We start from the raw sequence: 23,702 nt of genomic DNA on the forward strand, positions 1-23,702 counted from the left end.
CCAGAGCCAAGGAATCCTGACTTCTTCTTTGGTCACAGGGCTGGGGAAAAAGACTCTTTAATACCTTGGGAGCCATTTCAACCACAGAAAACCTGAGATTGGGGTGTCCAGCAGGTAAAGGAGTTGTAGGTGTCAAAGGGGAGTGGGGTTATTGGAGCTGGGATGGGGAGTGGCAACGAAGAGGAAAGGGGTGGGGGAGTTTGGGGGTGTTTGGCTGGGATGGTGGGTGTTCAAGGAATGTGACAGTAGAGGACTGGGAAGTCATGGACAATTAGAAAGCAAGTGAGGGTGTTGAGGGACTGGAACAGTACCTGGGACTCATGGAGTTCTGGGTGGCAAAGGGAATTGAGGATGTCACGTTGGGATGGAGGCATCCAAGGATGACTGGGCAGGTAATTAAGGTGTCAGGATTGATGTTTGAGGGTGCCATGGGGGATCCTGACTAGCTGGGGAGACTGTGAAGTTGGAAGAAGGATTGAGAGGGGAGAGGAAGGGATCATGGATTGTTTCTGGGGGTGTGAGGAAGGGTTGGGGCTCAGTCCAGAGGGACTGGTGGAGTGGGGAATTGGGGCGGGGGGGTGGATGGGTCAGCCGGGACAGGATGGTGCCTGGGCGGGGGCGGCTGGAGAGATTAAGGGTGGATGGACAGACGGATCAGGGAGAGGGGAAGGAAAGATGCGGGGTCAGGGGGAGGGATGGAGGGAGGGAAGGAAGGATGCGGGGTCAGAAGGAGGGAGGGAGGGAAGGATGCTGGGAGGCAGGGAAAGATGAAGGATGGAGGCAGGGAGGAGGAGGAGGGGAAGCAGAAGCGGGCGGAGCCGGCCGGTGCCGCAGAGCCGCCTCCCCGGCGCACGCTGGGCCGGCTCGGCAGCGCCTGCGGGGACCCGGCGGCCCGGCCCGGTGCTGGCCGGGGGCTGGCCCGGCCCGGCGTCCTCGGTGACCGGCCCGGTGCGGCGGAGCCCGGCGGGGCAGGATGCGAGCCCCGAGGCGGAGGTGAGGAGCGTGTCCGTGCCGCGTGTGACACCCGGGGGGATGCGGTCGGGATGTCCCGGGCACGCGGGGGCTGCGTGTGCCCACGCTGCGCTGTGGCGGTGCCCGGCAGGTCGGGGCCCAGGAACCCCCGGCACCGGTGCGGCCGGGATGCGGGCAGGAGCAGTGTGCGCTCCCTCGGGCTGTGCAGGGCCGGACAAGCCCTGTCCCAAACCCCATTCCCCTGGGCCGCTGGTGTGCAGGAAAGGAACAGGAGTCCCTTGTGCAGCACCGGGGGCACGCTGCTGTTCGCTGTCCTGGGCCATGGGGACCTGTGGGTGTCAGGGCAATGTATGTGTGCCAGATGAGAGGCCAGGAGCTGTAGGGTGCTGTAGGATCCTGGGCTGGTGCCTGCACCATCACTAAGCTATCCTCGGTGCGCTGGGCATGTGAGGTTTGCTGGAGGTGCTGGGCCAAGCACAGCCTTGAAGGAAGGGGCTCAGGGTGCTGGTGTTGGTGCAGGAATCTTGGCTTGCCCCATCTCCTCAGCCCCGTTTTCACCGCCCCTGCTCCTCCCCGGTTGTGCCCATCCCCGATTCCGCTCCGAGCCGCTGGCCTGGCCGTTTGTGCCGCTGGGCCCCGGGAGCTGAGCCGCTGCCACGCCTGCGGGGCCGCGCCCGGAGCCGCCCAGCCCGGAGCGGGGGCAGCGCCAGCCCAGGGCCAGCCCAGCGCCAGCCCGGAGCGGGGGCAGCCCCAGCCCGGCTCCCCGGCAGCGCCAGCCCGGCTCCCCGGCCGGCCGTGCTCAATGGGGACCTTGTTGCCGTGCCCGTGTGCAGGTCCGCGGCTGGCCGTGCCGTGCCATGCCGTGCCGTGCCGTGCGCTCCGTGCCATGCTCGCACACTCAGGCAGCCACCGGCTTTGGGGACGGCTGTCCCCGCTCCTCCTCCTCCGTGGTGGCACTCCGCCCCTGCTGAGACATTTGTGCCAACGAGTCAGCGGGGAGCTGGATGTGCCACGCTCGGAATCTGAGCTGCCACACTCTCCGTGGCCTTTCCTGGCCCTTGTCACAGCCCCTCTGCCAGCCTGGAGCCGCTGGCACACAGTGGCTGCTGCTGAGCACGGGGCTGGGGCCTGCTGTCCATCCCTCCATCCATCCCTCTGTCCATCTGTCTCCCCGCAGGAGGTGATCCAGGAGCAGTAGAAGGTGAGTTGCTGTTGCTGGGGTCTAGTGCCTGGTGCTTTGGGGACGCTTTACCCCAGGATGCTTTCCCCATGGGCAGCAGCCACTCTGACACAGCCCACGTGCCCTGGCCCTGGCTGCCAGCCCTTCATTGTCCCCTCTCCCGATGGCACCCCGGGGTGCAGTGCTGAGGAGTGGCTGCAGTGGCCCTGGTGTGATGCCCTGGAGATGCTGTGAGTCAGTCAGGGCTCTGTGCTCTGAGTCAGGGCCATGTGGTGCCCCTCATGCCAGGGCTTGGGGGTGCATGGGGGTGGGTGGGCAGTGCTGCCAGGCAAGTGGGGGGCCCCAGGGCTAAGCCCCCCTCATTCTGTGCTGTCCTGGCAGCTCTGCTCCGTGCTCCAGGCTGCCATGAAAGGGCTCTTGTCCTCCTGCAGCCTCAGCAGCACTGCAGCAGCCTCCCCTTCACAGCAAACAAATTCCCAGTGTTGGGGCTGGGAGGGGGGAGCCCCCACTCAGCCCAACCTGCCACGGCTGTGGCAGAGCCCTGGGCTCCTGCTGGCCCAGCATTGCCATGGCCAGGCAGGGGGCTGCCTCTCTGGCTGGCTGGGGGTGCAGGCTGGGCACTGCCCTGGCATGGCCCCGCCTCAGGGTGGCCCTGAGCAGTAACATTTTGTTTCCCAGGCATAAGGTTATTTTGGGGTTGTTAAGAGCACTGCCAGGGTCCCCGTTGGAAGCATTGTAACCAGCACAGGATGGTCTGCTATCAGTCAGTTGGGTATTCCCCCGGATAGTCTCACTCTGTCCTTCCCTTTGTTCTTTCCTTATCTGCTCTGCTTGTGTCACTGCCCCACCAGGGACAGCAAGCCCTTCTCTAGATAGGAATATAATGTTCCAGTGTCATTGACAGAGTGGCAGCTAATGTCTACTGCTCTTTCTGGCTCTTCCAGCCCCTTTTGACATAGGGAACTGTGTACACTGAACCCACATTCCCCATAAAAATACATGATATATATTTATGGTATATGCTACCATAGGTATCTGGGATCAAGCTGATGGGACAACCTCAGTTCTCTTATTAATAATTCTAAAGTTCCTAGAACTTGCTGTCACTCCTTTATGTTAGGTGGATTCTGTCCATGTTCTGTTTTTTCTGTGGTTTGCAGGAGTACAGAAGGGGCTTCTTTAATCCAATAGACTCACAGCAACTTAACCTCCTGCTTGGGCCCCTGATGCTGGGATGTAGAACAGCTCAAGGCACACATTTTTCCTTGTGAAAAAGGAAAAATGTGTGCAAAACCCACATTTTGGGCGAAACCACCAAAGGGTAGTGGTGGGCAAAATACCAAAGGGTATTTTGGTATTTTGTGGGTAAAACCACCAAAGGATATTCTCCAACCAAATTGATTAGAGGGATGGAGCATCTCTGTGAGGGAATTTGAGAGAATTCTCTCTATGACACAATTTGGCTTCTTCAGTCTGGAAAAGAGAAGGCTTCAGGGGCACCTAATTGTGGCCTTCCAGTACCTGAAGGCAGCCCACAAGAAAGACAGAGGGGGACTTTTTACAAGAGCATGTAGTGGCAGGACAAGGGGAATGGCTTCAAACTGACAGGAGGTAGGTTTGAATGGGATAGTTGGAAAAAATTCTTTACTGTGAGGGTGATGAGACCTGGCCCAGGGTGCCCAGAGAAGCTGTGGATATCCCATTGCCAGAAGTGTTTAAGGTGATGCTTGATGGGGTCCTGAGCAATGCTGGCTGGTGGAAGATGTCCCTGCCCATGGCAGGGGGGATGGAAGGAGATGATCTTTAAGATTCTGTCCAAATCAGGCCATTCTGGGATGATTCGATGATGATGATGATGATGATATTATTGATCTACTGATATATTGTAACATTTGATGGGTCACAGCTGTGGCTAAGACTACCAGAGCTTTATGAGCAATAGTGGAAGAGTGTTTATATCCCTGGAGCAGCCTATTAAAAACACACTGCGCTCCCTTCCAGGTGATGGTAAATGAAGCCTTGTTGTGTCCCTGGAGTGGAATCACAAAAAACATATATTTTACATCCAGGGTTGCCATCCATGAGCGGGGCACTCCCTGAAGCTGAGTTACCAGTTCCTTGATATTTGGCACAGTAGTGGTTAAAGGCTCAGCATTGGCATTGGCATCTCTCTTTTCTCCAAATCTGGTCCCACCCCATCTATGTGCCAGTAATCAACAGGTAACTGCCATCTCCATTCAGTTTTTAGCCAAAGTGGTGAATTACATGGGGGGAAAGTTTGGTGAATTATCACTTGGTGAATTACATGGGGAGTGGGCTCTGCAGCTGATTTAGATATATAAAATGTATAATATACACATAATCAGCTTTTGAATAAGGTACATTAGCAGCTTTTGAATGAGGGAGGGTAAGCACCCTGTGGGGTGAATGTGGGATCTGGATTTCTTTTAGGGTCAGGGTTGAACAGGAGGACCAAACGTTGCTCTGCATCAGCTGCCAGGTTTGGCTGCTCAGAACATTGACACCCAAAATGTTTTCATTGTGATCTTTTGCTGCAAAGTGAGGGGAGGACATGTGCTTATCGCCTGGGAGCCATAAATTAGCCTTGGTGGTTTGGCACGTAGCACTTGCTCTGTTCACTCCAGTGATTTCAACTCTGTCCAGTTTTTCAGTGTCCTGCTCTGTCAGTACTGGAATTTGTGTTCCCTTATCTATTAGAAATGGCATTAATAGTTGAGGAGGCCCACCTGGAATCAGAATGTGTGGGCTGTTATTATGTGTGCACTGAAGGTTTCCTCCTGCTGAATTTCAGTCCAGCCTGGTTTGTGACCACAGCACTTTTCAAAGTGAATCAGATTGAATGGGATTATTTTTCAGCTATGATTCCCCACAATTCACCAAGGTTCAGTTGTCTCTTCTGTTGCTATAATGCATCTGCCTTCACACTCAGGGGGATTTGAAGGAGACAAAGAACCATCTTCCCCCAGTTTTCTGTCATTTGGGTCACCCCATATGTCTCCATCCTGTTCCCCAGGGAATATGATTCGTTTTCTAATCTCTATGATGTCAGGGGGAGCAGCAGCTCACACAAGCATCATCTCTACCTTTTCTTCCAATTTTTTTTCTCCTTCTCCTCCTCTAAATGTTTCTGTAGTTGCTTTTCCTTCTTTTCAGCTGTGGCCGAGTGCATTTTAATTTGCTCCTTTTCTGATTTCAAAGCAGTATATTCTACATCTGCCATTTTTTAGGAGAGAGGGTGCTCTGATTTCCTTTTGCACACAAGATCAGCAAGCCAAATTACTTTATTGTTGTTTTTCCAACATTTTTGGGCCCATTCTATTCCCTCTCAGGATGGTGCACACTTGTGTTAAGCCAAGTAATAACAACAATAATATGCAGAAACTTAGCAAGGTGTCCCTGGCTTGGGACAAGGGAGAGGAGTAGCCCATTGACTGTCCCCAAGGTATTTTTGGGTCTTCCTCGTAACCAGGTGAAGTTCTTATCTCCCTTATGTATAGCCCAATCCGATCCCACTCCTCCTGTGTTACATGTGGTATGATCTAGGTGGAGAGTTGAGTAACAGAGTAATTTATGTGGCAGCATGTATTTCATTAAGCTTATTTGCCTGTGCAGTGTTGTGTGTTTCATTATTTAAATAATCCTTAATCAGGAAAAAGTTACTTTTTCGGCCATGGTGTCCTTCAAAATTCCAGTCACAGGACTTTGTTCCGCTCTGTGCAGTTTTTCAGAGCCAGGGCAGAACAATCCTATCTCACAGGACCTCCTCCTTCGCCCAGCTCATCCTTTCTTTCTGTCAGCTGTGCACATCTCCCTGTGCACAGTTAACAGTGTAGGCTGGTAAGCCTTAGCCCTTGACTGACTCCTTGGTCATCACCCCGCAGCACCCCCAGGATTTGGGGTGTTGTACTGCCTGATGGCTATTCTGTCTCTGGGCATTGTGTCTCCTTGTGCATTAAATACTTGGCAGTGATCCCTCCTTGCTTGTTGTGCCTCTGGGTATTGCCCTTCTGGGTGTCAAGCCTTGCATATTATGGTTAATGTGCCTTTTTGGGTATTTTGCCTCCAGGGATATCATGCCTTGGGATATCATGCCCCTGAGCACCATGCTTCCTTAAGTGTTGTGCATCCTTGTGCATCCTGAGTGGTGGATGCTTTGCCTCTGGGTGTCACACCTGGGGCACCGTCTGTCCTGGAGTGTCAAGCCTCCAGAGGTCACACCTCCCTGGATATTGTGCCTCTCCTCAGGAGTCACACTTCTGGTTATTGAAATTTGGGTGCCTCTGGGTTCCACACTTCTAGGTAAGATGCCCCTGGGCAGTGCACCTCTGGGTGCTCTGCCTGCAGGTACAACACCTCTGGGTGCTTTGTCTCTGGGTATCACACTGGTTGTGGTGTCTGGCAGGGCACACAGCCATGCCTGATCAGTGCTGCTGTGTTTAAAATCATCGTGCCTCAGTTTCCCTCTATGATGGGTTGTTGCTGCAGGGTCTGTGGCACCCTGTGTCTGCCTCTCCTGCTCCCTGCCAGGCTGGGAGTGCTGTCCCTTGCTGCAAGGTGCTGGTGTGGTGTGCAAGGCTCTGGGGACATGGTCCCGGGGTCTCCACCATGGCTTGTGCCACAGGAACATGCTGGCCCTCCTTGGATCTTGGGGCTCAGCCTTGTGCATGTGGGCAGGGCACTGTGCCCACACTGATGCTGAGACAAGTGCCCACCGCCCTGGGACCCCACCAAAAAGCAGTCAGGCTGAGATTATAAAATAAACATTCTGATTTCTTTAAAAGGAGAAAAACCCCTACAATCCAGGTGGGGTTTTTTTTGTTGTTGTTTGTTGGGTTTCTTTTTCTTTCTCTTAAATCATGAAATGACTCACACGTCTGAGCTGAAAATAAACCCAATTACGAGCTGGCGAGCCATGGCAGCATGGAGGCACAGGGTCCCTCTGAGAGCAGCCAGGGCCAGCCGTGCCTCGTGCCCCAGATTCTCCCCTGGGGGCTGTGGGGTCTGCTCTGGGGGCTCAGGTGGCCCTGACAGGGCTGCTAATGGAGCTAAAGTGCTACTGAGGGGACACTGCCATCTGTACAGCCCCCAGGGCCTCGTGTCTTTGCACTCAGAGCCTCTGCCCAGCGGCTGTGGGGATGCACACGTGTGTCCCCACGTGTGCGCAGACACCAGTGGCACCCTGTCACCCTCCCCGGTCCCTGCGGCACAGTGCGGGGTGGCACAGGGGGGCCCCCGGTGCTGTGCGTGACAGGCTGTGTGTGCTGCTCTCTGCAGGGACCCCTGCAGCAGTGACACTGTGCCAGCCGTGGTGCCCGGAGACAGAGGCATGGCGGGTAAGGCACCCCGAGAGCCCCGGTACCCTGCATGCCCTGATGCCCCGCACCGTATGGGGATGGCCGGGGGCTTTCTGGGCCCTCAGGTGTCCCCTTGTCTCTCCTCTCCTCGGAGGCACACGAGGCGTGGGGCAGCCGCTTTGCTGGTCTGACTGCTGCTCGCCCTTGCTCCCTGCCAGCTTCCCAAGAAGGGCTGTGGGGTGAAGCTGATGAGGAGCCTGTGCCAGCCGAGCCGAGGGGGTCCAGCGGCCCCGCGGGTGCCCAGCCCCAGCCTGACGCCTTGGCGCAGACGTGTCTCCTCCGGGACCTGGAGATGGGGCCCCTCGCCCACACACAGACCCTGCGGGACTTCGAGCAGGTGAGACCGCGGGGCGCTGGGACCCGCATGGCACCGCCGGGGCCCTCCCGGCACTGCCGGGTGCTGGCAGGATTCGTGCCGGGTCCCCTGGTGACAGCGGCGGGGTGTGGAGCGCAGGAGGGGCGGCGAGGCAGGTGGCGGCGGCAGAGGGGCCGGGCCCGGCCGGGCGCCAGGCTCCCCTCACCGCCCTCACGGCTGCGGCGCGTGGGGGCCTCCGGGGCTCGGGTTTCACCAACCCGCTGTCCCCGCTCCAGCGATTCCTCAAATAGCTCTGGGAGGCGGAAAAAAAAAAGAGGAAAGGGAGAGCAGCGGGGCCAGCGACGGGAGCTGCGGGCGGGCAGGGAGCCTAGGCTGTGTCCCGGCGGCGCCATGTGAGGGGTGCCGGGATGCCCGCCTCATGGAGCGCCGGCCATGGCTAACGGGTACCGCACGCTCTCGCAGCACCTCAATGACCTCAAAAAGGAGAATTTCAGCCTCAAGCTCCGCATCTACTTTCTGGAGGAGCGCGTCCAGCAGAAGGGCGAGGACAGCCGGGACGATGTCTACCGGCGGGTGAGTGCCTGTAGGGGACGGGGTGAGCCGGTTTCTTCTCTTTTCTGGGAGGGAATGGGGTGGGGGGAGTGTAGCCGGGGGGGATGCCAGAGAGGGCTTCGGGCACTGGGCTGGGGGAGCTGCTGTTGGGAGCTTGCCCCTCATTTTCTTTGACAGGAGCCGGGAGAGGGTTGGAGAGGGCGTCCCCAGCCCGGGGTGGGTGACAGTGCAAGTTGGGGGGCACACAGATGGAGTGGAGGCACCCCATCCCGGAGCCGACAGGCTAAAATGCCACCTGTGCCACTCACTGTCAGGAGCACCCAAAGCCCTGCCATGGCAGGGGGGTCCCCCATGCCACTTCTTCATTCCCGTGGGCAGTGGGGCTGGGGTGTCCAGGCAAGTGTGAGGGCATCCTACCCACCTCCTTCCTGCTCCATAGAACATCGAGCTGAAGGTGGAGGTGGAGAGCCTGAAGCGGGAGCTGCAGGAGAAGCAACAAGCCCTGGACAACACATGGTGAGTGGGGCTGGCCAAGCCCCTCAGCCCGGGGCAGACATGGTGCCCATGCCCTGTCTGTGGTGGCTTTGTGGGCACGGGCATGGGGGATGTCTGCCTGCACCCTGCCCGTAGCAGGCAGTAGAGGGGCCTGCAATGGGGCTGGAGGGGTTTGCAATGGGGCTGGGCACCCACAGGACTCCTCTTACAGCCCTGGCGCCAGCCAAAAATAAAGGACAGCACCTGTTTGGGGGGGGGGGGGGCAGTGCCGTGCCCAGGGGCCATGGCATGGGTGTCTCACCATGGGGCACCGATGGCAGGGGGGCCAGTGGCACAGCAGCTGGTGAGGCCCTTGTTTTGGGAGTGTGTGAGGAGTGCAGTGTGTGAGGAGTGCTCTGATGGGTCAGAGCCTAAACATGGCTTGGTGCTGCCAGAGGAGCGGTGTCCCCAGGGCAGGACATGGGGGGAGCCAGGCTTGAGGGCACCTGGAGTGGTACAGATCACCCAGCCCAGCTGGTTTGGGGTGGAGGCTGTCATAAAGATTGTGCTATGCCATGCTGTGCCATGGTGCACACTGCCAAACCACACTGTGCTGTGCCATGCTATGGGAGATGTCATGCTGTAGCAGGCTGTGGCACACTGTGCTGTGCCAGGAGATGCCATAGGAGGCTGTGGCACACCGTGCTGTGCCATGCCATGCTGTACCAGGCTGTGGCACACCGTGCTGTGCCATACCATGCTGTAGCAGGCTGTGGCACACCGTGCTGTGCCAGGAGATGCCATAGCAGGCTGTGGCACACCGTGCTGTGCCAGGAGATGCCATAGCAGGCTGTGGCACACTGTGCTGTGCCAGGAGATGCCATAGCAGGCTGTGGCACACCGTGCTGTGCCAGGAGATGCCATAGCAGGCTGTGGCACACCGTGCTGTGCCAGGAGATGCCATAGCAGGCTGTGGCACACTGTGCTGTGCCATGCCATGCCATAGCAGGCTGTGGCACACCGTGCTGTGCCCGGCAGGGTGGCTGCAGAGAGCCAGACGAGCCGCAGCCAGGCTGCGCTCCGGCAGCAGTACGAGGAGCGGCAGCGGGAGTCGGAGCACGTCTACGAGCTCCTGGAGAACAAGATCCAGCTCCTGCAGGAGGTGAGTCTCAGGGGATGGTGGGGGCCAGGCAGGAGCCAGGGGCTGCTGCCTGGGGGCTCACCCTGCTGCCATGCAGGAGGCCAGGCTGGCACGGAGTGAGGCCGAGCAGGCCACGGCGCTGGCCAGAGCTGAGGCAGAGAGATGCCGGGAGTTGACAGGGAAGCTGAAGGAAGCGGCGAGGACAAAGCAGGAGGACAGCAGCGACAATGGCTGTGGCTCCATGGCCCAGAGGTAGGTGTCCCAGACATGTCTTCTGTGTGCTGCCAGCCTGTGTGCTGTGTGAGTTCTTGGGGACTACCGAGGGGCTTGTTATGTGTGTGACTGAGGGGCTGTGCATATCTGGTGGGATGCAGAGGTCCCTCAATGGGGGAGAGCTGATCTATGGCGAAGGGGGGAGCAAAGCTTTGCCCCAGAGATTGACCTTTGTCAGCTGTCCCCAGTGTCATCCCATGGCCATCCTAGTCCCTGAGCATCCCACGCCCTTTTGTCACTTTCAGGAGGATCGAAGAGCTGACCCAAGAGCTGGCTGCCAGCAACCAGCTTGTGGAAATGCTGTCAGCAGAGAAGCGTGACCTGCAGCAGTGCCTGGAGGGGTCCCCGGTCATGGAGGGGCAGGTAAGTGGGCAAGGGTGGGGAGACCCCAGGGAGGAGCTCGTCCATCCAGGGCTTGGCTGGTTGTTGTCATCTCTGTCCCCTTCTGGGGCTGTGGCCAGGGCTGTGCCGTGTTCAGCCTGGCAGGGCTGGGTGATTGCCAGGGGCTGGGAGGAGCAGGAGGGCTCAGAGGACACGGTGTGAGCTCTCAGGGGACAGGCCACCAGCCTGTGCAGTCCTTCTGAGGGTGTTGGTGCTGCTTGCTCCCGTCTGCCATCTAAATCCAAAGTCTTAAAATACCCCTGGCAGCCTGGCGTGGTGCCAGGCGGGATTTCAGGGCTGTGAGAGATCAGAGCGGCATGTTCCTGGCAGCTGCACAGCTCTGGCCACGCTGGATGTTGGTGGCACGGCGCTGTCCCCAGCAGCCGCGGGCTGTCAGTGCGAGAGCTCCTGCAGGGACCCTGCTGTTTGCCCGCCAGGTGGCACGGGCTGCTGTGCAGGTGCTGGTGGCACTGTGCTGCGGGGATGTGCCCACCCACACTGCCTGCTGCGGCTGGGCACTTGGGCACGGCACTGGGGGGAGTCCTGGCGCTGGTACAGGCACTGGGACAAGGATCCGGCACTGGGACAGGTGCTGGCATTGGGACGGGGACGTGGCACAGGCACTAGGGTGGGGACTTGGTACTGGGACAGGCACTGGCATTGGAGCCAAGCACTAGTGTGTGTGTGTGTGTCTCTGGCACTGAGACTGGATCCCTGCGCTGTCACGTCCCGATTGATCGCCGTCACCTCTGTCGCGACTCCCCGCACTGCCCGTGTGCCCGGGCGTGGCGCAATCCGCCACTGCGCATGCGTAGGCGGGCGTGGCAACTACATATCCCGGCCGGCGTTGCGGGTCCTGCGCATGCGCGGGAGGCTGGGCTTGGCCGCCATCTTGAAATCTGAGCCAGAAGCCGGGCGCCGCCGTGGCAGGAGCATCCTCGGCTCGGGGCGGTGGGGCCGGGGCGGGACGGGAGGGGCAGCCCGCGGTGAGGGGCAGCCCCGGGGACGGGGGCCGTGAGGAGAGAGGGGGCAGCATCGGGGGCTTGAGCTGTGAGGCGAGGGAGCAGCATCGGAGGGGCGGGGGGGCCAGCTCAGGTGTGGCTGTGAAGATGTGAAGGAGGTGGCGCAGGGTGGGATGTTTCTATTGAATCAAGGGTTCCGGCGTGTGCCCTCCCTAAAAAGAGGGTATTGGTGCGGTGAGACGTGCCGCCAGGCTCAGGGACTGAGGGAGATGTGCTGACCTCGGGAAGGTCTCCTGAGAGCCCGCGGGAGTGGGTTTGTGTGCCGGGAGGGAGGGAGGATGAAGGAAAACTGCCGGATCTGCGGCCGGGAGCTGTGCGGCAACCAGCGGCGATGGATCTTCCACACGGCGGCCAAGCTGAACCTCCAGGTGCTGCTCTCCCACGTCCTGGGCAGGGAGCTGTGCCGGGACGGCAGGTCCGAGTTCGCCTGCAGCAAGTGTGCCTTCATGCTGGACCGCATCTACAGGTTCGACACCGTCATCGCCCGCATCGAGGCCCTCTCCATCGAGCGCCTGCAGAAGCTGCTGCTGGAGAAGGACCGTCTCAAGTTCTGCATCGCAAGCATGTACCGCAGGAACAACGACGACTCCAGCACAGAGGACAGGGCTGGGGAGGGGACCGTGGACCTTTCCAACCTGCCTGATGCACGGTACGCTGCCCTCCTCCAGGAGGACTTCACTTACTCGGGGTTTGAGTACTGGATGGATCAGGAAGAGCATGGCCTGGAGCCGCACAGCTGCCACGGCTCCGAGGGGGCAGGGAGCCGCCCGCGGCGCTGCCGGGGCTGTGCTGCCCTGCGCGTGGCCGACGCCGACTATGAAGCCATCTGCAAAGTGCCCCGAAAGGTGGCCAGGAGCATCTCCTGCGGGCTGTCCAGCCGCTGGTCGGCCAGCATGGGCAACGAGGAGTCGTCTGTGTGTGATGTGGCCGAGTCCACCAGCTCCAGGGTGGCTGTGGATGGGGACAGCATGGAGGAAGGCACACCTGCATCCTCTCTTGAGTCTCTGGACACCACCGTGGAGGCCAGTGCTCCGCAGCAGAAGGATGAAGATGCAGATAAGGGGCTGAAAGGGAATGGGAAATGTGACGATTTCTCGGATGATCGCATGACCCCAAGCTCTTCACTGAGTGGGAACAGGCTGGAGCTGGCCCTCAATTTGATCAAGACTTTGGACTACAAACCGCTTCAGAGCCCCCGAGGCAGCCGACTGCCTATTCCTGTGAAGTCCAGCTTGCCCACTCCCAAGCTCAGCCATGAATTGGCAGATGGCAGTGCTTCTGCTGGCTTAGCATGTGCTAGTTCTGCCTTCCTGAGCACAGACAGAAAATCGTTTTCCAGAGCTCCTTTGGGCCTTCCCCTGGAAATTTCAGAGCTGCAGGAGCTGTGGGATGACCTCTATGAGGATTATATGCCGCTACGGGTACAGGTAGAGGTCACGGTGCCGCCCTTCCATTGAGCATTGTCCTCCTGGTCCAGTGCTGAGCCCACTGGGGATTCTTCTGTGCTGAGATAATGCAGACAGCCACGTGTGGCTGATCAGGGGCTAAGAATAGGCAACTCGGTCCTTTTTAGGTGTGCTGGCGCTCTCCTCAGTCATTCTCTTGTCTCCTGTTTCCTCCCGGTGTTCTGGGAAATGACCCTTCCCCCCCTCCATCAGCCCTCCCTGACACTGCAGCCTGCTAGGTGGGTCTAAGCTCTTTGTCATTTTCCTGCTGAGAAAACACCACTTTCACTTCATCTTTAAACTTAAAGTCGGCGTGGCTTTTATCCACAAGTAAAGGGAGTATTTTAAGCTTCTGGGCATGTGTTTTCCAGCAGGTGTGTTTTCTTTGTGCCTGAGTAATGGTTGGAGTGTGGGGAATGCCTGCCTCCAGCCCTGCCTCTGCAGGTCAGGCCTCCACCTGCCCAACGTGCAGAGCCACCCAGGCATCTATGGCCTGTGCCCTGAGGAAAAGGTGTTTTCCTCGCAGGTGGATTTGTGCCAGAGGATGACTTTAGGGTTGGTATTCAAGATAATTGGTTTATTTTCTGATCCTTTGAAAAGATCTATCACTTAGTGGCAGGTGTTGCTGAGAGGGGATGAAAGCTCCTGCTTTTGGGAGGCTGTTATCTCTCTTGATAGCAGTCCTAGCTCCAGGTTGCCTCTGTTTAGCTGGCTTTAATGAAATTTCCTTTAGTATGCAGTCAAACAGCCGAACTCACTTCTTTACCACGTTCAGTAATGAATAGAAGGCCTCAGTCAGGTTCAATTCTGGAATATCCGTGTCAACCTAATTGCATTCCCATTAGCAGCCTTAGTGCTGCCTAATGCTGTAGGTAGCCTGGGGGATTAGGAAAATGCTCGTTTATTACTATGGCAACTGTGGCAGTGCTGAATTGCTCTTGCTCTTTAGCCGGCTTGCTGTCCCATCTGCTTGGGCGTTTCCCGGAGCTGTGTGCTTTTTTCCATAAAAGCCTCTTCGAGAAACGATGCTAGGGAGGAACGTAGAAAAACTAGTTTTCATCTGGAGCACAAAGGCATCGCGCTGGCAGCCGAGGATGTGAACCAGGGCATCGTGGCTCATTTGCTGATGGTTCTCACTGCTCGGGGTGTGTTTGCAGGGTAAAAATGGCCTTTCTCTGAGCACCGTGTTGTGTTTGCAGGTTGGCTTTGTGTCACACATGGCCATCCTCCTCTAGGAGCTGTGTTTTGAGGAGTTTCTCCAGCCTCTGCCATCCGACCGGCCCTGCCAGGATTTTATCCTGCGGGATTTTTTACTGCCGGTTCCTTGCCGTGACAGCAGCAGCTCTTCAGCGCAGGGTCTGGCTGAAGGGGGAAGGGCTTAATCCTTCGGATGGCTTTAAGGGCAAAAATGGGAAGGCAGATGCAGCTAGTAGGCTGAATAGTTCTTGCACAAATGATTTTTCTTTCGGTTTGTAAAAGCAGCGCCCTTCCTATAAGTCAGGTGCTGTTGCTGTCCAGCGATTCCTGTGCATAAATGGGAAAGGAATATCTAGAATATGTAGGACCACAGTTCTCTTACTGCTTTTGCAGTTCTTTAAATTTATGGAGCATTCTGATGTCAGTGACCATGTAGGTAGCGTCTTGCCAGGCGTTTCCTTGAACCAACAATTCCTCCCTTTCCCCAGCACAGCCCCAGGGCGGTGGCACCAGAGGGAGCCTTTGTGAGACACTCCCGCAGCTGACTGCGGTGCCCTCCTGGCAGCCCGGCTCTTCCCCGCTGTGCTGGGCAGTCTGAGCTCGGCAGGCTCAGAGAGTGCCGTGATTAGCATTTTCAAAGAAGTGTTCTGTTGGGTCACTGTGTGCTGGGGCTGCTGTGGCTGCGCTGAGGAGAGATTGGCAGTAAAATGCTGATGTTGGAGAAATCGACATGGCTGCAGGGAGGCACAAGGGAGGCAGCTTGGGCTTTGGACCTTTGGACTCTGGGGCTGGCTCTGCATTTCCCCTCCCTGCTCTTAGCTCTTTCCAGGTTTTCAGCCCTTTTTCTAATGTGAAAATTGAGGAAATGTGTTTTCCTTTTCCCCCCTCTCTGTTTTAATCAACCTTATATCAAAATAAGCTGCTGTGACAAATTCCAGCAGCTCTCCCTGCCTCATCCAAAGTCTTCTGGCAGAGAAAATTTGTAATCACCACGACTGTAAGCATTCACTGAAATCCTAACAAAACATCAGGGTAAAGGGAGGTGTTATTTCTGTCTGTGAGAGGCAGTGCACAGATCTGAGGGAGCTCCCCTGTGCTGATGGCTTCCCCACAGACAGCATTTCTGTGGCCACTGAGGATGAGGATTCAGCCTGACAGTGCTAATTGGAACTGACTGTTCTGGCTGTGTTGCACTGCCTGGAGCTGGTGCTCCTGTGTGTGCTCCAAAAAGCCCTGCCACATTTCCACAGCCTCTGTGCTGCATCCAGCAGCCCTTTCCAGGGCTCCCACCTAGAGCAGGCACCAGTGCAGTCAGTCCTGTGTTGCTGATAATATTCAGGAATGCTGAAGGAGCCCCGTGAGGGCTGCAGAGGGTGGCTGGGATGGAGTGCTGCCCTAAGGAGTTAACTCACTGGGCGGGGGACAGCAAAATTGTAAGGAGGGATGACAAGGGATTAGTGTTGTGCTCAGCCAGCCGGCTCTGGCAGGCCACGTGGCACAAAGTAGGCTGTTTACATTCCCAATAAATGGGTATGTGTCATGAAAAAAATCTCAGCTGTGGCACTGAATTTGCTCCTGTTTGAGGAGCTGCAAGGAATTGTACCCGGTGTGGGTGCTGGAGCACGGGAAGTGGTGAAGGAGAGCCCAGAAAATCACAAGTGGGGGGGTTCAGAGCAGGGAGTGACTGCTTGGTTGTGGCAGGAGGGGAGTTGGTGGGAAGGATTGAAGGTTGTAGGCTTGATAAAGACATAGAAGCTCAGCAGAACATGGGAACCATTTCAGTGCAGGTTTTGAAGCTTTTTTAAAATGCCAGCAGGGCACATGGGAAGGAGAGCAGGTTTCAGGGCTACGGCTTGGGTGTGGGGAGAAGATGCATCATTAGCCCACAGACAGTGGTTAGAGCTAAACAAGCTGCTGGGCTCGTGGTGCAGCAGTGAGGAGAGACAGGGAGCGCAATCAGAGCCTTGGGGCACCAGGGCACTTGGGCAGATGAGGCAGAGAGCTGCCAGGTGCCAGCCTGCCACCCCAGGGAAGGGACACACGAGTAGAGTGATGTCTCAGAGCCAGTTAGAAAAGCACATGGGGCGCGTTTAAACCCGTGCTGCAGGGTCTGTGGTGGCTGAAGCTGAAGAGAAGAAGCCAGTGCAGGAGTTGAGCCAATGTCTCATTTTTCACTGTGTTTCTCCTTGCAGAATTTGCAGGATGAAGGGCAGCAGGCAGCTCCAGGTAGCGCTGCAGCAGGGGAGCACGTGGCCGATGTGCGTGCAGCAGAGCTGCAGGGCAAACTCCAGCACTTGGAAGCTGCCAACAAGGTATTTCTTCATGGAGAGCACATCCAGTGCTATGGGTCTGATGTGGTTAGTGTCAGAGGGTGCCTCCTGGCTGGCTGGAGGCGGGTACCTGCACCTCTCTCCCAGCAAGGTTGTGTGATTCTCAGTGCTATTGTCTGTCAGATTCAATTAAAAGCATTTGCTTTTTTTCCTGCAGCTGGGCTGCGTAAATTTTCCATATTTAATTTTGCAAATCATTATTTTGGAGGAACTTTCCACTTGCCTGGTGAGCCTTCCAGGAGCTGGTGAAGGAGATGCACAGGGCTGTTTCCTGTCTCTTGGATTTGCATGGGCTGAGCCTGGTCTAGGAGAGAGGGAGTCCTGGTTTCATTTCTGTTTAAATACTTGGGAAAGAAACATCTGAGTTCTCTTGAGGCAGATCAATACTAACACATGTTGAGAAGGGTAAATGTTCTTAATTATGCTCTTGAACTCTAAGGTAAATTATATCCTCTGGAAAAATCCTCACATTAAATGTGGGGAAAAAAATTGGGATGGAATAATTATTTAAATCTAGGGATGGCCATAAGGTGCTGCAGCTGCCTGGACTGCAAAGCTTGACGGAAATAGAGACCCAGGGCCCAGTTAGAAGTGTTTAAACAGGTTGGGGGAGTGTCTCAGGTCAGAGATAACAGGACAGGTGTATCAACAGATGAACAACAGGAGGAAATTATGTGGCAGCACCAGCTCCAACTTCAGAAGTTAAGTCCTGAGTAAGCTCATAGGAAGAGGTGTATCATTCAACTTTGAGAATCTCAACAGGCAGCATGTTTAAAAATGCTAATAAGCATTTGTTTAACTGCACAACATGTCCTGTGTCATGAGCTTTATGGTGAAAGCAGCAAACTGTCCTGAAACTGAGTGGTAGTGCTCTCTTTAGGGCGAGACCATCAAAGGCAAAGGTTTCTCAGGTTGTAAACCAGCCATGGAGACTGCTGAGAGGTTCCTGGCAGTGGCCAGGGTCTTTTGTGCTGAAGCCAGAACTTAATGCTAAATAAGCCACTGATTTGATCAGTGAATGTGTAGCTTCTTCATGCTGATATTTTTCTTTCAGATTTTTGGGAGGATTTTGGGCTGAAGCAGCCCCTTTCCTTTTGAGTAAAGAGAAACAAATGATAGAAACTGGGAGGGAGGGCTGCAGGGCAGCCTGAGGAGTGAGGTTCTCCTGGGGTATGTGGGAGGCATTATGATATGTGAACCCAAGCCTGGAACCTCTGCCCTGCACACCTGAGGGAGCAGAAGCCCTGCAATAAGTCCTGTCAGGGGCCTTTGTGTTTACTCACCAGTCTCCACCCAGTTCCAGCGGTGTTTACAGACTCTAGAGGGAGCCACGTTGATCTCGATGTGGTCAACACCAGGGCTGTATGGAGTAAGGAGTGGAGGGAGTCTTAAGGGTGTTTACATAGAGCATTAAGCAGGATTAAATAAACCCAACTTATTTCTGTCTTCAGTTGTTACAGGAAAAGCTGAATGAATTGAATTTCGAATTAAAATCTGTTCAAGAAACATCACAAAGGCAAGATCGTACAATCCAGAGCCTGAACGAGGCCCTGAAGAGCAAAGAGAGTAAGGTAATAGTTCAGGGTGGGCAGGGTGGTGCTCACAAAAACAGGGAACTCTGTTCCAGCCCTGTGGGCAGTGGCTGAAAAGGAATGCTTGAGCCACTGCTTGGCATCCTGCACCTCACTAAATTATTTCTTGCAAAGCCTCTTTCATATGGGGCTGAGGTGTCATAATGCAGGCTGGAGGCTTGGGATGGGAGAGTTTGTGCGTGGTTTGCCACTGACTGGGTTTCCTGTGCTTGGGCTCAGACAGAGGAGCTGTACCACATCATCGAAGGGCAGAATGAGACCATGGCCAAGCTGCGGGACATGTTACACAGAAACCATCTGGGACAGCTGCAGGTATGCCCTGGAAAGCCTCATACGTCCTGGTTTTTAAATCCCTCATGTGAAGAGAATCTCTTGAGTTTCTGTGAACCCTGCTTTTTGGTAGGTGTCAGAGAGCCCACTGTCACCCCAGGAGCAGCAAATGTCACCGCTCGATCTTCAGAACGCCCTTTTCTGCACCAAGCTGGAGGTGCAGAAACTGAAGAGAGCTCAGCGCCAGAAGGAGCATCAGCTGGCTGAAGCCAAGAGAGCAACCCAGCTCCTGGAGACCACGGTCCATGAGGAGGAGCAGCAGAAAGAGGCAACCTGGAAACACAACCAGGTATGACAGGCACTTAGCCTGGAAGTTTCTGGGTTTACACAACTAAGGAGCACTGAGGTGGTCAATACTCTGCTCTTGTTCATCATTTCTGCCGACAGCAGACTGGGCACACTTACCTAACCCCTTCTCACATGTGTGTCAGGGGGAATTCTCCAGCCTCCTCAGTGTCATAGCTGAGGATTCAGAATCAGCAAAGACCCTTGATAGTGGGTATGTTGTCACTTGTATGTCACTGGCTGATGCAAATGTCCCATCTCTTTTTGTGGTGTTCATGTCCCCTGCTGCACAGCTTAGCTGTGATTGACTAAAGCTCTGCCTGTGGCCAGAGCAAGGGGTTTAGATAGATGGATACCCTGGGCAATGAAATAAATTCAAACACCATGGCAGTGTGTAAAGTTGTAGCATTGCTGATAGCTGTTCCCACAGCCCTTCCTCAGACTGGCCTACTGTTTATGGTTGTGTTGAAGACTGAATTCCAAGGTATTTGCCTTTTCCTTACAGGAACTGCGTGCTGTGGTACAACAGCTGCAGGCAGAGCTGCAGGACAAGGCTCAGCAGCTCCAGACTTTGGAGTGGGAGAAAAGCCGTGAGCTGCAGGCACAGGAGCAGAGAGTTCAGCGTTTGATTCAGCAGCTGGCTCACAAGGAGCAGCTTCTGCAGGTGAGATCAGCAGAAAGATCTGACTTGAGCATAATTAAATGGAGTCCCTGATCCTGTTTTCATGTTTGGCCATGCAAAAGTCTGTCTGTAGCTTTCATGCATGTCCTTTGAAGAAAGGAAGGAAGGAGAGGGCTTCTGGGCCCCCAGGGTGAGGAATAAAACACAGGTATCCACATACCTCAGCCCCAGCAATGCGTGGTGAGCCCTGGCAGGGCTAGTCAGCTATCCCCAGGTGCTGGGACTACCACCCTTCAATGTGGAGGCTAGAGCAAGCATTGGGTGGAGGAAGTTATCCCTGTGTGCTGCTCTTGGGATGGGGGAGGTTTCTGTACTGTCAGTTGTACTAGGGAGTGTGTGTCTGATCTCTAGGAGTCCAGGGAGCTTCTGCAATGCCAGCAAAGCTTGGAGAAGAGCCCCGCAGCCATGAATGCCATGTTGGAGAAACTGCAGCAGCGTGTCAGCGACAGGGATGCTGCTCTGGAGGTGAGCACATGTTGTAGGCAGTGTTTCAGCTGTCCCTGAGGCTCAGCCTTTGGGTTACCATCAGCCCAGGCTGACCCCAGGGGTGACCATATCTTCTGCATGCTCTTCATGGCTCATCCTTTGAGAGGAGTCCCCCTGGCAGGAGGAGCTGAAGTCCAACATACAGAGAGTGTTGGCTGCAGAGCCCCATGCCCCCATTGTGAATGATGTCCTCTGTCACCCAGAGAGCAGTAGATGAGAAGTTCTGTGCCCTGGAGAAGAAGGAGCAGGAGCTGCAGCAGCTGCGCGTGTCCATGCGGGAGCGCGGCAGCGACCTGGAGAGGCTGCGCAGTGTCCTCTGCAGCAACGAGGCCACCATCCACGTGAGTGCTGGGCCTGCACAGCCCAGCAGGGCTCTGGGGTGGGCTGTCAGACACACCTTCCTGTCAGTGCTCTGAGGACAGTGTCTGCAGGTGTTTGGCTTCCTCTGGCCTTGTGGTGGGGCAGGTTCCTGGGGCACTCTTGTTTGGGCTGGGCAGAGAGGCCACCTGGAGCAGATGGATGAATCTGTGTGACTCTGCTAGCAGTAGAGAATTTCCAGTTTTGCTTAATTTGGGATTAAGTTTGTGTCCCTGCTTGAGCTGCTTCTGTTGTGGTACTCAGAGCCTGGAGAGCCTCCTGAAAGCCAAAACCCTGGAACTGGAGCAGGTCTCAGCAACCTGCCAAAACCTCCGCTGGCTCAAAGAGGAGATTGAAGCCAAATCTGGCAGCAGGCAGAAGGAGCAGGAGGGGATCATCCAACAGCTGCAGACCTGCCTGCATGACAGGAACAAGGAAGTGGAGGTAAGGCCTTAGCTTGGCTTCCTGAGCCTTCAGCCAGTCCATTGAGAGAGTGGTGCCAAAGCAGAGGCTGCTGCTGCCTCACCTGAAGCTGTGCTCAGTGTTTGAAGGCTGGTTGCTTCTGGCACTTGAACTTACCAGTGCCTGCTGACACTGCTCCCTCAGCTACACCCAGGCTGGAGAGTCCTTGAACAACTCCCAGTCTCATTCCTTTCCTCCCCCTTGCTCAGGAGCTTACAGCAACTCTGCTGTGCAAGCTGGGCCCCGGGCAGAGTGAGGTAGCAGAGGAGCTGTGCCTGCGCCTCCAGCACAAGGAGAAGATGCTGCAGGATCTGCTCAGTGACCGGAACCGGCAAACCGTGGAGCACGATGCTGAAATTCGGGAGCTGCTGCAGGCTCTGAGCACCAAGGAGCAGCAGAGCAGAGTGAGTTTTGTGCAGTGCCACAGTGGGAGGCTGAGGTGGGTGGCACTGACTTTTGTTAAGCAAAGAGAAGCCCTGGAGTGGACTGAGAGAAACAGAGGAGTTGGTTCCTCTGTATGTGAGGGGCTGGTGAGCAGAGATGGGAGGGCTGCACTGGAGTGGGTGTGAGGGGCCAGGAGTCTCCAGTGACAGATGAATATTGAGGTGGTTTCCCTTAGTCTCCAAGGAAGAAGAGGGTCTAGGACCCTCACCCTGGTCATGGCCCTATCCCTGATTTTCCCCCTCAATCAGGTGGCTGCAGAGAAGATGGCACAGGCTTTGGCTGAAAGGAGCAGTGAGCTACAGCTGCTGCGCCAGCACGTGTTGGGGAAGGACCCTGTTGGGACCCAGTCAGCTGGTGCCAGGCCATTGAAGCAGGACAAACAACCCATACAAGTAAGAATCATGCACTGTGTTTCTCTGCCTGTGGCCTTGGGGCTTCAGAAAGAACTGATTGCCACAGAAGTAAATAGGAGAGAGAAGAGCACCACAGAGAATGATAGAAATGAAAGTGGGATTACCAAAAAGTCTTCCTATAGAAGAAGGAGAAACTGAGGAGCAGGAATGCTGCCTGAGTGTTCTGATCTTGATTTCACCAGCCTTTGTCACTCAGTGTCTCTTTGTTTTGATGGAGCAGTAATTGGATCCCTGGGGCACATGAGAGTATGAAAGACATCCACCCTTTGACCTTGTAGCATTGACCCACTCCTTCCTTGGGCTGGGCTGCCTTGCTGTATTGTAATCCCCTCCCTGACATTGTCACATTCTGGTGGGGACAAGAGAGCTAAATTTAGGTTTCACTAATTCTTGGCAGAGCCTGCTGGCTGTTTGCTGTCTCTTCCACAATTGGAGTTGGTATTTTTAAAGCAGCTTTGCTAAAACCCCCTTTGAGGCTGAACACAGCTCCAAGGCTGCATATGCCATGGCTCCTACTTGAGCAGCTGTTAATGGTTTACTGATGAGCTGACTTGTTAAATGTTTTTAAGCAGCTGTAAACAGGTTTCTATTCCCAGCTCTAGAGACTTCCAGGGATGTGTTTTTCCTTCCTGCATGGTCTCTTTGGGCCACATCTGAGAAAAAGATGAGTCTCAGTTGAAAGATGGTCTTGCTGCAATTGATGAAACCTGTTTAGTCTTTACTGTGAAGACACTTGCTGCCAGCAGCTTCCCAGTGCCAAATAAAACAAGGCCAGTGCCCTCTTCCCCACAAGTACAACTTCTGGGTGCAATTCACTTGTTCCTGCTGCCAGGCTACATCCCCTTCATTGTTTGTTCACATTTTAGAGGTGTCAACAGAACAGCCAGCAGCTTTGCTGCAGTCCTGGAGTTCTGGGGAAGCTGTGTGTTCCCCATGAAAATGCAAACCTGCAGACTTTTATGTTTTCAGGAGATACTGCAAAGAGCTTATGGAGCTACAGTCATTGCTGGATCCCCACAGGAAGACAGCAGCTGCAGGACAGAGGAAGGTCAGTGTGGGACAGCATCTTTTGAGGTCCCCAAATATGACCAGGGCTTTCTGCTGTGGGGAAAACATGATTACCCAAAACCGAGGAACAGTAGAGAACTTTGAACAAGAGAATTTTGAAATAAAGCTCTGCCTGTCTTCTGGGTGGTGTCTGAGAATGGGAGTAAGAGAAAGAGAAAGGCTGCTTTTGGGTTTGAGGTGAGGTGTTTCTGCTCAAGATCTGATGCTGCCCACTGGAGAGTTTTTGACTTTGTTTCAGGCTGAGCTGAGACAAGTGTGTAACTGTTTAGGGTTTTGCCTTGGGACCAGGACATGTGAACTTTGCCAGGGGTAGGACAGCAGGCCTGTGATGTTACCATTGCTTTCAGCTGCTCTTGAAAGACCAAGCAAGGAAGAAAAGCATTTACTGAGAAACAGTGTGATAGGGAGCACAAGCACCAGGGCCCTGTCTTGCCAGAGAGGGATTGTGTGTGATCCTGGGGTCTGAATTGGCACACGGTGTTCCTGCAGTAACCAAGCTGTCTTTGCAGTTACAATGTCAGCAGCAGAACTGGAGAAGGATCTTGTCAATGCCAAAGAGGAGCTGGAGCTAATGGCAAAGAAGGAAAGGGAAAGCAGGGTGAGCTTGTGATGGAACCTGTGCTGGTCTCCTTTGCTTTTGGGAGACCTTAGGGGCCCTCACTGAAGGTTTTGGACCCTGCTTTTGTGAGGGTACCCCAGTGAGAAAAGGAGGGCAGTGTCCTGCAGGGGGGTGTTGGCTTTCAGAAGTCTCTGAGGGGCTTCTCTTCCCTCTGCAGCGGGAGCTCACTGCTCTCCAGTCTGTTGTGGCCACGCAGGAGGAGGAGCTGCAGGTGCAGGCCTCAGATATTGAGTCCTTGACCAGAACCATCCAGATGAAAGAGGACCTCATCAAGGTGAGATGCTGTGCTAGGCTGGGGGAGTTCCA

The 23,702-nt window shown here is 55.4% G+C and overlaps 1 protein-coding gene across 12 annotated transcripts in view; it reads left to right on the forward strand.

The window, feature by feature from the left end:
• Positions 1 to 752: 752 nt before the first annotated feature.
• The window catches only part of PDE4DIP (phosphodiesterase 4D interacting protein), a 36,705-nt gene continuing 13,755 nt past the window's right edge, over positions 753 to 23,702 (forward strand). For 3 of the 12 annotated variants that reach the window (XM_077181914.1, XM_077181920.1, XM_077181909.1), the window contains exons 1-14: positions 11,727 to 13,113; positions 16,521 to 16,640; positions 18,110 to 18,229; positions 18,470 to 18,562; positions 18,654 to 18,869; positions 19,371 to 19,529; positions 19,899 to 20,012; positions 20,237 to 20,374; positions 20,655 to 20,834; positions 21,062 to 21,256; positions 21,545 to 21,688; positions 22,679 to 22,757; positions 23,287 to 23,375; positions 23,554 to 23,670. In XM_077181914.1, the coding sequence (XP_077038029.1) occupies positions 11,965 to 13,113; positions 16,521 to 16,640; positions 18,110 to 18,229; positions 18,470 to 18,562; positions 18,654 to 18,869; positions 19,371 to 19,529; positions 19,899 to 20,012; positions 20,237 to 20,374; positions 20,655 to 20,834; positions 21,062 to 21,256; positions 21,545 to 21,688; positions 22,679 to 22,757; positions 23,287 to 23,375; positions 23,554 to 23,670 (2,913 nt within the window). In that variant the 5' untranslated portion in view covers positions 11,727 to 11,964. Of the gene's footprint in view, positions 994 to 7,447; positions 7,507 to 7,621; positions 7,865 to 8,305; positions 8,417 to 8,834; positions 8,912 to 9,907; positions 10,032 to 10,107; positions 10,263 to 10,528; positions 10,647 to 11,724; positions 13,114 to 16,520; positions 16,641 to 18,109; positions 18,230 to 18,469; positions 18,563 to 18,653; positions 18,870 to 19,370; positions 19,530 to 19,898; positions 20,013 to 20,236; positions 20,375 to 20,654; positions 20,835 to 21,061; positions 21,257 to 21,544; positions 21,689 to 22,678; positions 22,758 to 23,286; positions 23,376 to 23,553; positions 23,671 to 23,702 lie in introns of those variants that run through there. The other 9 variants (XM_077181910.1, XM_077181917.1, XM_077181913.1 and 6 more) reach the window with 6 other exon arrangements.

The sequence above is a fragment of the Agelaius phoeniceus genome, chromosome 8, assembly GCF_051311805.1.
Source record: "Agelaius phoeniceus isolate bAgePho1 chromosome 8, bAgePho1.hap1, whole genome shotgun sequence".
Taxonomy (NCBI): domain Eukaryota; kingdom Metazoa; phylum Chordata; class Aves; order Passeriformes; family Icteridae; genus Agelaius; species Agelaius phoeniceus.